The 15,910-nt window shown below is 45.1% G+C and overlaps 1 protein-coding gene across 1 annotated transcript in view; it reads left to right on the top strand.

Moving 5' to 3' along the window:
• The window catches only part of masp1 (MBL associated serine protease 1), a 132,378-nt gene that overhangs the window by 21,894 nt on the left and 94,574 nt on the right, over nucleotides 1-15,910 (top strand). Inside the window, exons 4-6 of the mRNA XM_059651172.1 lie at nucleotides 5,477-5,608; nucleotides 10,546-10,742; nucleotides 13,828-13,975. Of these exons, the coding sequence (XP_059507155.1) occupies nucleotides 5,477-5,608; nucleotides 10,546-10,742; nucleotides 13,828-13,975 (477 nt within the window). The remainder of the gene's footprint in view (nucleotides 1-5,476; nucleotides 5,609-10,545; nucleotides 10,743-13,827; nucleotides 13,976-15,910) is intronic.

The following is a 15,910-nucleotide window of genomic DNA, read 5'->3' as shown; positions in this document are numbered from 1 at the left end:
ACGATTCTACCAGTTGGCAGTCTTCACCCCCACCAACTATCGGGTGAATGTGGGCACAGTGGCACAGCGGTTAGCAGTGCAGCCTCACAGTGCCAGGGAACTGGGTTCGATTCCAGCCTTGGGTGACTGTCTGTGTGGAGTTGGCACATTCTTCCCATCTCTGCATGGGTTTGTGCTAGGTGCTCCAGTTCCCTCCCACAGTCCAAAAATATGCAGATTAGGTGGACTGGCAGTGCTAAAATTGTCTGTAATGTCCAGGGATGTGAGGGTAGTTGGATTAGCTATGGTGAATATGGGATTCAAGGATAGTGTTGTGAGTAGGTCTGGTGGGCTGCCCTTCAGGTGGTCAGTACAGATTCAATGGGTCGAATGGCTCCTACCTGCACTGTACGGATTGTATGAACATGGGTGGCTGCAGCATTAGCTACCCACTTAGAGTCCTCAGGAAGCTGATCACTTGCTTTTCCACTTCAGACATATTTGAGGGGGAAACTGTGTCTCTTGTGTGATAAGAAGCCTCCACTAACTCCAAATTTGCCCCAGGGGAGGGCATAAAATTCTTCCCCGACAAGGAATGGTTCTGGTCTTGTGGTCCTGACTAAGGAGAAGGCTGACCTTGTTGAATTTATTTCCCCTGTCCTTTATCTCTTTACCTACAGGCATGGAACACAATTTGAAATCAGCAGGGATTACCCCAGCTCCTAAAACAGATACTGCTGAAGGGTCAAGATAATAAAATGTGAGGCTGGATGAACACAGCAGGCCAAGCAGCATCTCAGGAGCACAAAAGCTAACGTTTCGGGCCTAGACCCTTCATCAGAGAGGGGGATGGGGAGAGGGAACTGGAATAAATAGGGAGAGAGGGGGAGGCGGACCGAAGATGGACAGTAAAGAAGATAGGTGGAGAGAGTGTAGGTGGGGAGGTAGGGAGGGGATAGGTCAGTCCAGGGAAGACGGACAGGTCAAGGAGGTGGGATGAGGTTAGTAGGTAGCTGGGGGTGCGGCTTGGGGTGGGAGGAAGGGATGGGTGAGAGGAAGAACCGGTTAGGGAGGCAGAGACAGGTTGGACTGGTTTTGGGATGTGGGTGGGGGGGAAGAGCTGGGCTGGTTGTGTGGTGTAGTGGGGGGAGGGGACGAACTGGGCTGGTTTAGGGATGCGGTGGGGGAAGAGGAGATTTTGAAACTGGTGAAGTCCACATTGATACCATATGGCTGCAGGGTTCCCAGGCGGAATATGAGTTGCTGTTCCTGCAACCTTCGGGTGGCATCATTGTGGCAGTGCAGGAGGCCCATGATGGACATGTCATCTAGAGAATGGGAGGGGGAGTGGAAATGGTTTGCGACTGGGAGGTGCAGTTGTTTGTTGCGAACTGAGCGGAGGTGTTCTGCAAAGCGGTCCCCAAGCCTCCGCTTGGTTTCCCCAATGTAGAGGAAGCGGAGGCTTGGGGACCGCTTTGCAGAACACCTCCGCTCAGTTCGCAACAAACAACTGCACCTCCCAGTCGCAAACCATTTCCACTCCCCCTCCCATTCTCTAGATGACATGTCCATCATGGGCCTCCTGCACTGCCACAATGATGCCACCCGAAGGTTGCAGGAACAGCAACTCATATTCCGCCTGGGAACCCTGCAGCCTAATGGTATCAATGTGGACTTCACCAGTTTCAAAATCTTCCCTTCCCCTACTGCATCCCTAAACCAGCCCAGTTCGTCCCCTCCCCCCACTGCACCACACAACCAGCCCAGCTCTTCCGCCCCACCCACTGCATCCCAAAACCAGTCCAACCTGTCTCTGCCTCCCTAACCGGTTCTTCCTCTCACCCATCCCTTCCTCCCACCCCAAGCCGCACCCCCAGCTACCTACTAACCTCATCCCACCTCCTTGACCTGTCCGTCTTCCCTGGACTGACCTATCCCCTCCTTACCTCCCCATCTACACTCTCTCCACCTATATTCTTTACTCTCCATCTTCGGTCCGCCTCCCCCTCTCTCCCTATTTATTCCAGTTCCCTCTCCCCATCCCCCTCTCTGATGAAGGGTCTAGGCCCGAAACGTCAGCTTTTGTGCTCCTGAGATGCTGCTTGGCCTGCTGTGTTCATCCAGCCTCACATTTTATTATCTTGGAATTCTCCAGCATCTGCAGTTCCCATTATCTCCTCTACTGCTGAAGGATCGGAGGTCAGGGGAGCCAGTTGGGGGATGGTGGCAAGAATTGAAGGGTAAAAGAAGCAAGTTAAAGGCAGTTAAATGGAGCAGCTCCTAAACAGGAATTCACAGGGTGGGAATTCTTCCCCTGCCCTCAAAGCAGGAGCAGCTCTCTGCTGCACACTGCTCAGTTCCTGCTCTGATTGTTCTGGCATAAGAAGATTTAACAGTCAATGGTACCACCTCATCTGGGCCCTTCAGCAGAAGACCAGAAATAAAAAAATATTTACAGCTCAGAAGGATATAACTTACCTATTTTGTCCAGCCTGGCCAAGAAAGAGCAGTCATATCTATCCCATCTCATCAGTGATTACAATGTCCTTATGGTATTACCACTCGACTAATTAATTAATTCTATAGGGATGCAAAACTGTAATCAAGAATCTAATAATGACCCATTGCTCATTGTCGGGCAAAAACCCATCTAGATCACTAATGTCCCTTAGGGAAGGAGCTGCCATCTTACCTGTTCTGGCCTACATGTGACTCCAGACCCCCAACTGGCTCCCCTGACCTCTGAACCTTCAGCAGTATATGTCTTAGGAGCTGGGGTAATCCCTGCTGATTTCAAATTGTGTTCCATGCCTGTAGGTAAAGAGGTAAAGGACAAGGGAAATAGATTCAACCAGGTCAGGCTTCTCCTTAGTCAGGACCACAAGACCAGAACCATTCCTTGTCGGGGAAGAATTTAGTGCCCTCCCCGGGGCAAATTTGGAGTTAGTGGAGGCTTCTTAACTACTGGACTCTTAACTACTGTCTAAATAATTAGGGATGGGCAATAAATGATGCCCATATCTCATGTATGAATTAAAATCAAATCTTCCCACTTTCAATCTGTTTCCCTGTCAATACCAGCACTTTAGGGGCATGCCCTAATATTTATGGAATAGGTTGAGGGGTTTCTGTCATTAACACCCTGTAAAGCTGTGAGTCCCAGATCCCCACCAGCCTCTGAGTGAAAAGAAAACTCCCTTTAATACTTCTGCCAATTGTTTTAAGTTACTTTACCACTGGTGATTGACTTTACTGCTGAGGTGAGTTTTGTCTTAGCACTCTGCCTGAGCTCTTTTTTTATTAGTCAGTTACGTCTGGCTTCAGCTCCCACAGTTGTAAAGGAACCAGACCCAGGCAATCCGATTCTTCTCCCTGGCTAAAACTCTCCATTCCCGGTGACACCCCGTGATGTGATCACATTCTTCCTGTGATGTGATGACCAGACTGTACAAAATTCTCAAACTTCAGTCAGCTTGCTCTTGTACATTAGCTTTTGGCCGCTAAAGTCTTCCATATCCATTGTGAGCAACAAATCTACCGTTGTGTTACTTTCAGGGTCTGACAGACAAGTTCCAAGATCTCTCTCATTGTCTCCACTTCTTATCGCTGTATTATATATCATGTAATACATATATCATATATCATGTATTACATATATAATATACCCTATATATTGTATATATTGTCAATTCTGTTGCCTTATTTGCTCTTCCCAAATGCATCACCTCACACTCTTTGGTTTGAATTTCACTTGCCACTTTTCTGTCTAGATGACCAATCCATTGATACCTTCCTGCATCTACAGCTACCCCTTTCATTATCAACCACAGGGCCAATTCTTCTGCCATCTGCAGAACTTCCCATATTAAAGTCTAAACAGGTAATATATATCCCAAACAGCAAAGGGCCCAATACTGCGGAAGCCTGCAGAATCCCACTGGAAATGGCCTACTGGCCACCAAATCACCCATCAAACAGAACCCATTTGCTTCTTGTCATTGTGCGAATGTCGGATCTAATTGGTGAGTTTAAGGAGCAGAGGATGAGAATGAGTCACCAAGGCATGGAGGGATACTAACCAGGGAGGCAGTGCAACGGGGAACCCTAGAACTGATTAATCCCCAGTAATGCAGGCTGCATTATGAAGTCAGTATAGGAACTTGCATTAGAAATAATTCTCACCATTATTACTTTGAGAAGGTAAGCCACCTAGAAATGTTCAGAACTTCTCCCTTTAAACTGACTGTGGTTCAACAGAACGACTGAACACTGGGAATAGGACTGTCACTGTTAGCCTGGGGTACAGTACTCATAGGCACTGGTCTGACACTGTATAACACTGGGATGTAGTACTAATGGGGATAGGACTGCCATTGTATAACAGAAGCACAGTACTATTGGGGATGAGGCTATGACTATCAAGCACTGGGTTACAGTACTTGTGGGGACAGGTCTGTCACTGCTTAACAGTGGGGACAGTCTTTGTAAGGATGGCTCCGCCACTGAGCCTAGTGAGAATCCCATGGCAACACCATCAATTTGGGTATACATTGAAACTGAACTCAGCTGTGCAAGTTACCAAATTCATAAATTCAGTGAATACTGATTCACACAATGATGGTGAGTCTAAATCACCATGATTTGTGTGGTGTACTAAGCAAAGCCTACCTGTTAATAGTCAAGCAGTGTCAAAGATAGCTACACTGGTAGCAATTATAGTGCACTTGCTAACCAGTCAGCATTCTTCTCTAATGCTGGACAAATATTCTTAACCCCTGAATTTTTACAAGTTCTTGCAAATTTATCATGAAGATGGCAAGATGGAAAACTCCAACCAATGTGCATTTTTCAACAAAAAAAATAAAATTTATTGAAAGAGGTGTAGAATGTGAGTGATAAAGAGAGAGAGAAAGAGAAGGGTGAGGGAGAGAGGGAGAGATAGACAGAATGTGAGGGAGAAAGGGAGTCTGGTGAATGATTAAGCCCATGATCATGGGGTTGAGAGGACAGGGATGCTGTGGAGGACATGGAATATGCCAAGAATGAGAAATAGCACTTGAATGTACATTTGCTATGTCAAGGCATACATGGCTGTAGACCAAGTGCTAGAAAGTGGGGTTAGAGTAGTTATGTGGCTGTTTTTAATCGATGTGGACTCAATATGGCAAAGGGTCATTTTCTGTGCTGTAGCCGTCTATGTCTCTGTGAATCATTCAGGACAGATTGAGATAAAAGAAGAAAAGTTTACTTCAAACATTGATGCTGATGATAGACTGAATATATTGGGGAGGAGAAAAGAGTTGGAGAAGTTGCCGTGAAAGGAGAGCGCAAAGTCACATTCTTAGTGTAGAGACACTAGTGAAGGGATAAGAGAAGGAATCAGTGATTGATCACTAGTTTCTCCTGTCAGTGGTGTTTGTCTAGCCTTTGGTTATTTTACTGGTCACTGGAATACCTGGTGTAGGATGGAGGTAATGAATTGCCTTTTTCTTTATAGATATCGATGAGTGTGTGGAGAAGCTGGATGAAGCATTGGTCTGCGACCACTTCTGTCACAATTTCATCGGTGGATTTTACTGCTCCTGCAGATTCAGCTATATCCTTCATTCAGATAATCGGACCTGCAAAGGTATTGTCACATTCACAATCATACTGGCTGCATACACTGACATTTGCACAGTGTACTGTTGTGACTTACTGGGTTAGCATACTGGAAATCAAGACCAGCTATTCCCAGAGTGGCTGCTGAAGTTAAATTTTAAAATGTACTCGTAGCCCCCCAATTTATCTGACTTTCATATGTAAGCTGACAGAAAATACAGGCCAGGCTAAAAGTAGCTTTTACTGCAGAGAACAGAGAGTGGTCCTGAGCTGGTTGAAGTCTGATGGCTTGTCACTAACTTGTTTATAGGCCCAACCTGTTCAGTTATCTCAAAACCAATCATGTGGTTGTTGGGAGGCAGAAGGCCTTTTGACATTGATAATTGGTCACTAGGTTCAACGAATAATTAGCTCCATGTTGCCAGTTGAATCTCTAATTATTTGCACCTCTTTTGCTCCAGCTTGTCTGCATGTTCTCCGACTACGACTTGAACCAGCAGCTTTGTAAATAGTGCTTACAGTGAATGTCAGATTATTCAGTTCCAAGACATGCAGTAACCCTTCTGGTTTTATAATAATCCTTTTCCCTTTTCAGTCTAAAATAAAAAAAATACAGAAAAATAAAAATACACCGTTTTACAGTAGATTCTCACTGACTGTGTACACTCAAATTTGCACTGACAGTGTGCACTACTGACCATATATGTTGCCACTCACAGTGGCCATGTACATTCACACTAAGCATGTACCACACCCTATCTGTGTATACTCAAACACATTGGCAATATACACTCATGTTGTTTGCGTATATGGATCACATATTGGCATGGATAGATTAGCTGGCTATCAGGAAACAGTCAGCATTAATGAATCATTTTGTGGCTGGTAACGAGTGGTGTACTACATAGACTGGTGCTGCAATGTTAACCTTTATAATTAATATCAATGACTTGGATGCAAGGTAGAAGATGGGGTTTCAGATTGCAGAAGAAATATGGAGGCTGCAAAAATATGTTGATAGGTTAAATGCTCAGGCAAAGACCTGGCAAACTGGAAAATTGAGTACAATGCCAAACGATGTGAAATGGCCCATTTTGGTAAGAAGAACGATTGAAGTATGCTATCTAAATGGGAAGAGATTGCAGAGGTCTGAAATGCAAATTGATCTGGGTTTCTTTATGCATTAATCACAAAGGCTAATCTGAAGCTGCAACAAGTAATTAGGAAAGCTAATAGAAATACTGAACCACAATAGTATTATAGGACAGAAAGAAGACATTTGGCCCATTATACCTGCACTATATCTTCACACAACCATCATTACCTAGCCCCAGTCTCTTGTTTTCTCCCCATATCCTTGCACGCTATTTCTGTCCAAACAATCATACAATGTCCTCTCAATTTAACTTGCTTCCACGACGTTTCCACATGGTACATTCCAGACACTATTCACTGAGTAAAAAAGTTTTTGTCAGAGCACTTTTTCTCTTTTTACAATTGATCCTAAATCTATACCTATTTATTCTTGTTCCTTTTAGGAGTGAGAACAGTTTCTCCCAATGCACTATCCATCCCACTCATGAAAACTTCTCTGTGATCTCCTCTTAGCCTTCTTCTCTCCAAAGAGAACAGTCCCAACTTCGTCTATCTAGGCTCAACTGAAGTTTCTCATCTGTGGAAATGTCCTTGAATGTTATTGATTGTGAGCAGAATTGAATACAGAAGTAGGGAGTGATAATGGGAACTGCAGATGCTGGAGAATCCAAGATAATAAAATGTGAGGCTGGATGAACACAGCAGGCGCAGCAGCATCTCAGGAGCACAAAAGCTGACGTTTTGGGCCTAGACCCTTCATCAGAGAGGGGGATGGGGTGAGGGTTCTGGAATAAATAGGGAGGGAGGGGGAGGCGGACCGAAGATGGAGAGAAAAGAAGATAGGTGGAGAGGAGAGTATAGGTGGGGAGGTAGGGAGGGGATAGGTCAGTCCAGGGAAGACGGACAGGTCAAGGAGGTGGGCTGAGGTTAGTGGGGAGGAGATGGAGGTGCGGCTTGGGGTGGGAGGAAGGGATGGGTGAGAGGAAGAACAGGTTAGGGAGGCAGAGACAGGCTGGAGTGGTTTTGGGATGCAGTGGGTGGAGGGGAAGAGCTGGGCTGGTTGTATGGTGCAGTGGGGGTAGGGGACAAACTGGGCTGGTTTTGGGATGCGGTGGGGAGGGGGAGATTTTGAAGCTTGTGAAGTCCACATTGATATCATTGGGCTGCAGGGTTCCCAAGCGGAATATGAGTTGCTGTTCCTGCAACCTTCGGGTGGCATCATTGTGGCACTGCAGGAGGCCCATGATGGACATGTCATCTAAAGAATGGGAGGAATGGGTGGAAATGGTTTGCGACTGGGAGGTGCAGTTGTTTATTGTGAACCGAGCGGAGGTGTTCTGCAAAGCGGTCACCAAGCCTCCGCTTGGTTTCCCCAATGTAGAGGAAGCCACACCGGGTACAATGGATACAGTATACCACATTGGCAGATGTGCAGGTGAACCTCTGCTTAATATGGAAAGTCATCCTGGGGCCTGGGATAGGGGTGAGGCAGGAGGTGCAGGGACAAGTGTAGCATTTCCTGCGGTTGCAGGGGAAGGTGCCGGGTGTGGTGGGGTTGGGGGGCAGTGTGGAGCGAACAAGGGAGTCACGGAGAGAGTGGTCTCTCCGGAAAGCAGACAAGGGTGGGGATGGTAAAATGTCTTGGGTGGTGGGGTCGGATTGTAGATGGCGGAAGTGTCGGAGGATGATGCGTTGTATCTGGAGGTTGGTGGGGTGGTGTGTGAGAACGAGGGGGATCCTCTTTGGGCGGTTGTGGCGGGGGCAGGGTGTGAGGGATGTGTTGCGGGAAACGCGGGAGACGCGGTCAAGGGCGTTCTCGACCACTGTGGGGGGAAAGTTGCGGTCCTTGAAGAACTTGGACATCTGGGATGTGCGGGTGTGGAATGCCTCATCGTGGGAGCAGATGCGGCGGAAGTGGAGGAATTGGGAATAGGGGATGGAATTTTTGCAGGAGGGTGGGTGGGAGGAAGTGTATTCTAGTTAGCTGTGGGAGTCGGTGGGCTTGAAATGGACATCAGTTACAAGCTGGTTGCCTGAGATGGAGACTGAGAGGTCCAGGAAGGTGAGGGATGTGGGGCAGATGGCCCAGGTGAACTGAAGGTTGGGGTGGAAGGTGTTGGTGAAGTGGATGAACTGTTCAAGCTCCTCTGGGGAGCAAGAGGCGGCGCCGATACAGTCATCAATGTAACGGAGGAAGAGGTGGTGTTTGGGGCCTGTGTAGGTGCGGAAGAGGGACTGTTCCACGTAACCTACAAAGTGGCAGGCATAGCTGGGGCCCATGCGGGTGCCCATGGCCACCCCGTTTGTCTGTAGGAAGTGGGAGGAATCGAAAGAGAAGTTGTTGAGGGTGAGGACGAGTTTGGCTAGGCAGATGAGGGTGTTGGTGGAGGGGGACTGGTCGGGCCTGCGGGACAGGAAGAAGCGGAGGGCCTTGAGGCCGTCTGCATGCGGAATACAGGTGTATAGGGACTGGACATCCATGGTGAAAATGAGGTGTTGGGGGCCAGGGAATTGGAAGTTCTGGAGGAGGTAGAGGGCGTGGGTGGTGTCACAGACGTAGATAGGGAGTTCCTGGGCCAAATGGGAGAAAATGGAGTCCAGATAGGTGGAGATGAGTTCGGTGGGGCAGGAACAGGCTGTTGCTCTGATGAAGGGTCCAGGCCCGAAACGTCAGCTTTTGTGCTCCTGAGATGCTGCTGGGCCTGCTGTGTTCATCCAGCCTCACATTTTATTATCACAGAAGTAGGGAGGCTATGTTTCAGTAATACAGATTACTGGTGAGACTCCATCTGGAATGCTGGGCACAGTACTGGAAGCAGCTCAGACAGGGAAAGGTTGGACAGACTAGGATTGTATCGACTGGAGTTTAGAAGAGTAAAAGACAACCTGACTTAAACATGTAAGTTCCTGAGGAATCTTAATTAAATGGATATAGAGAGGCTGTTTTCACTTGTGGGAGAATGTAGAACTAGGATCACTATTCAAAAATAACATTTTTTTTACATAATGTGCCCATGATGCTTTGGAAATCTCCCTGAAAAGGTGGTAGAACCAAAGTCCTTGAATATTTTTAAATCAGAGTCAGATACATTCCTATTAAGCAGAGAGGTGAGAAGTGAGAGGCGAACAGAGGTGGGCAGGAATCAGTAATAAGATCAGTCATAATCTTGCAGAATGGCAAGATTGGGCTCTAGAGGGTACATGACCAAACTCCTGCTCATGAACTGTGTCTTTGGCCGTTTTTGTACCACACTCAGACTGACAGTGTGCGCTCATGTCATAAGCTAGTCTGTGTATTATCACTATTATTGGATTGAAATAACTATGCCATTGAGCGTATTGTGCCATTGTTGGTTCATTTATAACATTTAACAGCTAACCCTGCAGTCCTACTCTGTTCACTGGGCTCTCCAACTTGTTCTCCTTCATTAACATAACTAATTTCCCCTTCAAAATTACAACTAAATCTGTTTCCAATGCCCATTCAGGCAGCAGGTTCTAGATCACAACAACTCACTGGACAATTTTTCTTTCCTATAAGTGCAGTGTTCCCAGATCGAATACAGTGTGATCAAACCAATGATTGACAATGTAGCATTTTACTTCATGTTGTTCATTGTTTTTATCTCAGTGTATTGCTCCACTTTTCCATGTTAGCTTGTATCTGCCTCATGTCTGAACATACCACCCACTAGCTGTTCCGTTCAGGGGTTTGTCACCACCTTCCTCACTTTTTACCCCATATCTCAGTTTCCTGTCACCTTTTAACTTTGAAATTAAGCAAATTGTTGGCTGATCATGAGCTGCAGTTCTTGTCTTGTCCCTGGTTAATGATTTGTTGACTTGCTCTTTCTTTTCATTTCTCACAAGTTGAGTGTCGTGACAATGTATTCACTGAGAAATCAGGCACGATCAGCAGTCCAGACTATCCCAATTCATACCCCAAAAGCTCAGACTGCCTATACCGCATTGAACTGGAGGAAGGATTCACCATCTCTTTGGAATTTGCAGACATCTTTGATTTAGAAGATCACCCTGATGTGCCGTGCCCCTATGACTACCTGAAGGTGCGTCATTGCATGGAACATGATACACGTGAGAAACATTCAGCAGTGACCTCAAATATAGAATTAACAGAGACACAGAATGTTAATAAATCTTGACAGTATGGTGGTCCTTCAGTGCTGACTCTCCAAAGTGTAGCATCCTCTGATAGTACAGCATCACTGTGAAGCACACTGGGAAGAATTCAGTATAAAGCAGGGCAAGTGGAGAGTGTTGAATTTAGTGAGATGGTGATGTTTGGGTGTGTCTTTAAATAGCTCTAAATTAGAAAGCTCTGGAGTGAGGTCAAGCAAGTACTTCCACCTCTAATTTTTCTACTGATTAAACTGCTGCAGTCCTTCAGCTGAAACAAGGCAGGAACTTTGGACTGTAATAGGATTTTTGGAGTGGAAAAGGTCCCATCTGTAATCATTGTTGTCTAAAGGGTGTAATTGAAATGTTTGTCCTAAAAGGAAGTCACAATAATAGCTTGCATACCTGTGATATACTCCTCTTGCACCATATGGGAAGTCAAGAACATTTTCAGTGTCTCTGGTGACCATGGGTGAAGGATGTGTGTCCAATTGCAGCTACTGACATCTGCATTTTTGGAGCTGGATCATGGCTGCGCTGTGATTATCACGAACAGCATGTTCAGTGAGGTAGTCATACTGCAGGTAACAACTGACCAGGCCGGGGTTGGGTTGGGGGGTGGGGGTAGTAGTGGGGTGGAATGAAGGAAGGCAGGTAGTGCAAGAGATCCTTGTGTCCATCCCCACCCCGCAAAAGGTTACTGTGGGGACAGGCAATATCTCAAGGGATAACGGCATCAGTCAGGGCGGTGAGTAGCTCTGCTGTGTGAGATAGGAGAAAGAAGAATGTCAGAGCTAAATGGTAGGGGGTTGAATAGTAATGGGAACAGACAGCTGTTTCTGCAGCCACAGAAGAGACTCCAGGATAGTCAGTTGTCTCTCTGGTGCAAGGGTCAATAAAGACTCAGAGAGGCTGCAAAACATTTTTAAGGAGGAGAGCAAACAGTGCTCATGGTACGTACCAGTACAAATGACATATGTAAAAAAATAGATTCGATCCTACATGCAGAATATAGGGAGTAAGATGTAAATTACTAAATAAGACCTCACAAGTAGTTATCTTAGGATTGCTTCCAGTGCCACATGATAGTGAGAATAGAAATATAGAAATACCAGGTGAATACACGGTTGAAGAAATGCTTTAAGGGACCATTCCTGGGACATTGGGACTGGTTATTGGGAAGATGGAATCAGTTCAACAGGATGTGTTGCATCTTGGCCAACAATGTCTTCAGTGGGAGGGAGGAGTGGAGGGTGCTCTTTGCCTTTTGTGTCAGCGATGGTTTAAACTGGAACAGCAAGAGGGTAGGAACCAGATCAAGGAGATAGACATTGAGAATAGAATTGAAAGAGAGAAATGTATAAGCAAAAGTAAAAGGCACAGAAAAAGAAATGGCAACAAACAAATGGGGCCACAGTGCAAAATCAAAATTAGATGACTAACAAGATTATAAAGACATTGTGTCTTAACGTGTCAGAGATAGTAAGAGATGCTGGAATCAGACATAACAGATAAAAACCAAAAGAACTGCGGATATGTAAATCAGGAACAAAAGCAAAGTTGCTGGAAAAGCTCAGCAGGTCTGGCAGCATCTGTGGAGGAGAAGACAGAGTTAATGTTTTGGGTCCGATGACCCTGTTCTGAGGAAATGAGGGAGGGGGGAGAGAATTCTGAAATAAATTTTTTCAGCGTTCCATGCCCCCTCCCCCATTTCTGAAGAAGGGTCCCGACCCGAAACCTCAGCTTTCCTGCTCCTCTGATGCTGCCTGGCCTGCCGTGTTCCTCCAGCTCCGCATTGTGTTATATTTGTGTGGTAATGTGTAGAGCCTTTACAATAAAATTGATTAATTAGCAGCACAAATAGATATACATGGTTACTGTATAGCTGTAATTATGGAAACATAGCTGTAGGGTGATCAAGGGGGAAAACTGAACATCCAAAAGTATTCATTATTTGGGAAGGTCAGGCAAATAGATAAAAAAGGCAGATAGCACTCTTCGTAAAGGAGGCAATCAGTACAATAGTTTGGAATGATATTCGCTTGAAAAGTCAAGCTGAGGAATCTATATGGGTGAAGATAAAAAAAACCAGGAGGCAATAAACGTTGTTGGGGGTTGACTGTAGGTCCCCAATCAGTAGCAGACACGTAAGGGAAGGCGTTACACAGGAGATTAAAGGTGCATGCAGTGAGGTTATTGTAATCATGGGTGACTTTAATTTACATATAGATTAGACAAACCAAACTAGCAACAAAATTGTGGAGGAGGATTTCCTCGAGTGGGTATTGTGCAATGCAAAAAATTTAATTAACAACCTGTTGTGGGGGGTCCGTTCGGGAAGATTAACCATTAACTGAAAATATCAGGCACAAGTTGACAATGATGGATTGGTGAACATTACGAAATGGGTAGGCAATGGATAAACTATGGCTAATAGCTAAGACACCTATTTATAAATTACAATAGTTATCCATTCCTATCTGGTGTGACAATAGAGATCACTCAACAATGGCTTATAAGAAATTTAGGGATAGTATTAGATCCAAAGAAGAGATAAAGAGAATTGCCAAAAAGGCTGTAAACCTGAGGACTGCGAACAGTTTAGAATTCAGCAAAAGAGGACTCTGAGAAAGAGGATGTCATGATCATACTGAATAGTGGAGCAGGCTAAAAGGGCTGAATGGCTGACTCCAGCTCCTAGTTTTTATGTTTCTGTGAGAGCTCTCTGAATACTGACTCCTCTTCTTGATGACTGATTTGCTGCATTAGGATTCTTATCTGGCCAAGAGCACACATTCCATCCAGTTGAGAACAACTTGTAAAATTTTAATCAGTTGTAGTTAAATTGCACCAAAATGATCACATGGGACATGAGTGCGGGGCTGTTGATTATCATTTGTTTTGTTTATATACTGGTTGATCTGTTTATTTTTTCTCCATTAACCTGCAAATCAGGTTCCAGCCAAGTTCAGATTTCTTGTTTCATTCTCTGTGTTTGGTGTCTGTCTGTTGTAGATTAAAGCTGGAATAAATGAGTTTGGTCCGTATTGTGGAGATAAAAGTCCTGGGAAGGTCAATACAAACAGCAGCAGTATTCACATTACCTTCCACAGTGATGATTCAGGGGATAACCAAGGCTGGAAGCTCACTTTCACATCAGTTGGTAAGTTGCCTGAGCTCAGACTGCTGAGAGTTTCTCATTGTCACAATTATTCACTTCTCCTTTCCTAACTTCTAATGCGGGACCAACTGATGGGGAAATTCCTGTTGCTAGAGGGTTGTCTAACTGAGTGTTCCAGTCTGAGTCATCATCTTGCTCTTCAGTCTCCTGTAGCATCCTAGCTAAGTCATCTCATTCTCAGCAAAAATCATCACATGCAGGTAATTTCCCGGGAGTTGGGGATATTTGGCAAATCACTGGGGTTGATCCTTGCTTCTTCAAGTGTGCTCAACATTTCAGTGACTGTCCAACCATACCCAGCAAATGAGACCAAGCATCCATTTGCCAGTGTGTGCAGCCAGTCTCAATAGTAACCCAGCTTCACCCTTTCAATATCTGCTGCATGCATATTTCTGCCTGTGTGTGAGGATGCAAGCACATATGTGATATGCATGTGGGTGTACATATTTGAGTGCTTGCACAGGTGAATAAATGTCCATGTGTATGTATGGATATATGTAAGTGCAAATGTATGTTTATGTGAACATACAACTTCATGCGCACTTATATGTGTGTGATTTTGGGTGTGAAACTAGTACTGGCAATTGCAGTATTCTATACCTGTTTTGTGGATCTTACTGTTTCTGGGGATTGAGGTGGATTTAGTTTTGTGGAGTCAGCATTCTGAGATGAATCTGCTGGGAGTTGTATACATTTTGCCACCATGCTGTCTTATGAGGGGTTGGTCAGGGAAACCACACATTCAGCCATTACAGACAATGGTAATACAATCTCTGCCACTTCCCAGATACTGAATGCCATGAGTGATCTGGTCATCCCTAGGGATCTGGTCACCACTGGTGAACAGGTTGCAATCACAGAAGACTGATGAGATCAGTCAAGCTCTTGAGACTCTTTTGTCACCCAATCTCAACCACCCAAATTTCAGGAAAGACTTTATCCAAGTTCCACTTCTAGAACCTGAACATCACCAGTGAGCAAGTCTCTAGCTACACCCCCATCCTCCTGCCCCATAGAAATGGTACAAATTTCAGGAAGTGGGCAATGGGTCACTCAGGGCAAGAGTGGGTCTCTTAGGGGCAAATGTGGCTTACTCAGGAAAGGGGTCAGCAGGGATTGTTGTTGATCTTCCATTTGACCTACACCCTCATTTATAAATCCTTCTCCTTCCTCACTTCGTTCTTTGGTCTCCAGATCTCTTTGTACACTGCAGTCTATCATTTTCACTTGTTCACTCCTCATTTCCCCTCCTTGCTACACAGACCATATTAGGCTTTCCCATCCTGAGAAGCAGTGTCCTCTTTTCCAACTCTTACCCCTTCAACCATATCTTGCATTTCACTCCTAGCTCTTTGTGACATTGCCCAATCCTTTTCATCTCTTTTCCAATGTTTGTTACGGGTAAGGTTGTATGGTTTATAATGGATATTTGGGATTATTACTATCATTATGTTTATACGGATGATTATGGCCCAGTGCCAAAATTGATGTGGTCAAATGATAATGAATTTATATTGAAGATTTTGAAGATGATTTTGGTGTGTGGGTGTGTGTGTGTGCGGTGTGGTCAGTGATAATAATGCTTGTGTCAATGTTGACATCTGTGATGCCAAAGTTGACGTTAGTGATGTTGATGTTGGTGTTGGTAATTTAGGAAAACATTCTGGGAAATTCCTTCCTGATCCTGAAGGAAACCGAAGGAGCTCCGGGAGATCACAGTGAACAAGAAATACATCCTCAATTCCCAAAACATGAACATCTCCAGCCGCCTCTTGAATGATTGCAGGAATCTGCACTAACTGCATGAGCCAGTCATCAACAAACAGCACAGTGAAATATCTTCTAACATCTAACATTCTTCTTTGCTTGTGGAATGTATTTTCTTGGTTTCTGATCCTCCTGAACCTATCTATATTT

The sequence above is a fragment of the Stegostoma tigrinum genome, chromosome 14 (genome assembly GCF_030684315.1).
Source record: "Stegostoma tigrinum isolate sSteTig4 chromosome 14, sSteTig4.hap1, whole genome shotgun sequence".
NCBI lineage: Eukaryota > Metazoa > Chordata > Chondrichthyes > Orectolobiformes > Stegostomatidae > Stegostoma > Stegostoma tigrinum.
Note: the sequence above shows the minus strand (reverse complement) of the source record. Positions and strands in the feature narration are given on the sequence as shown.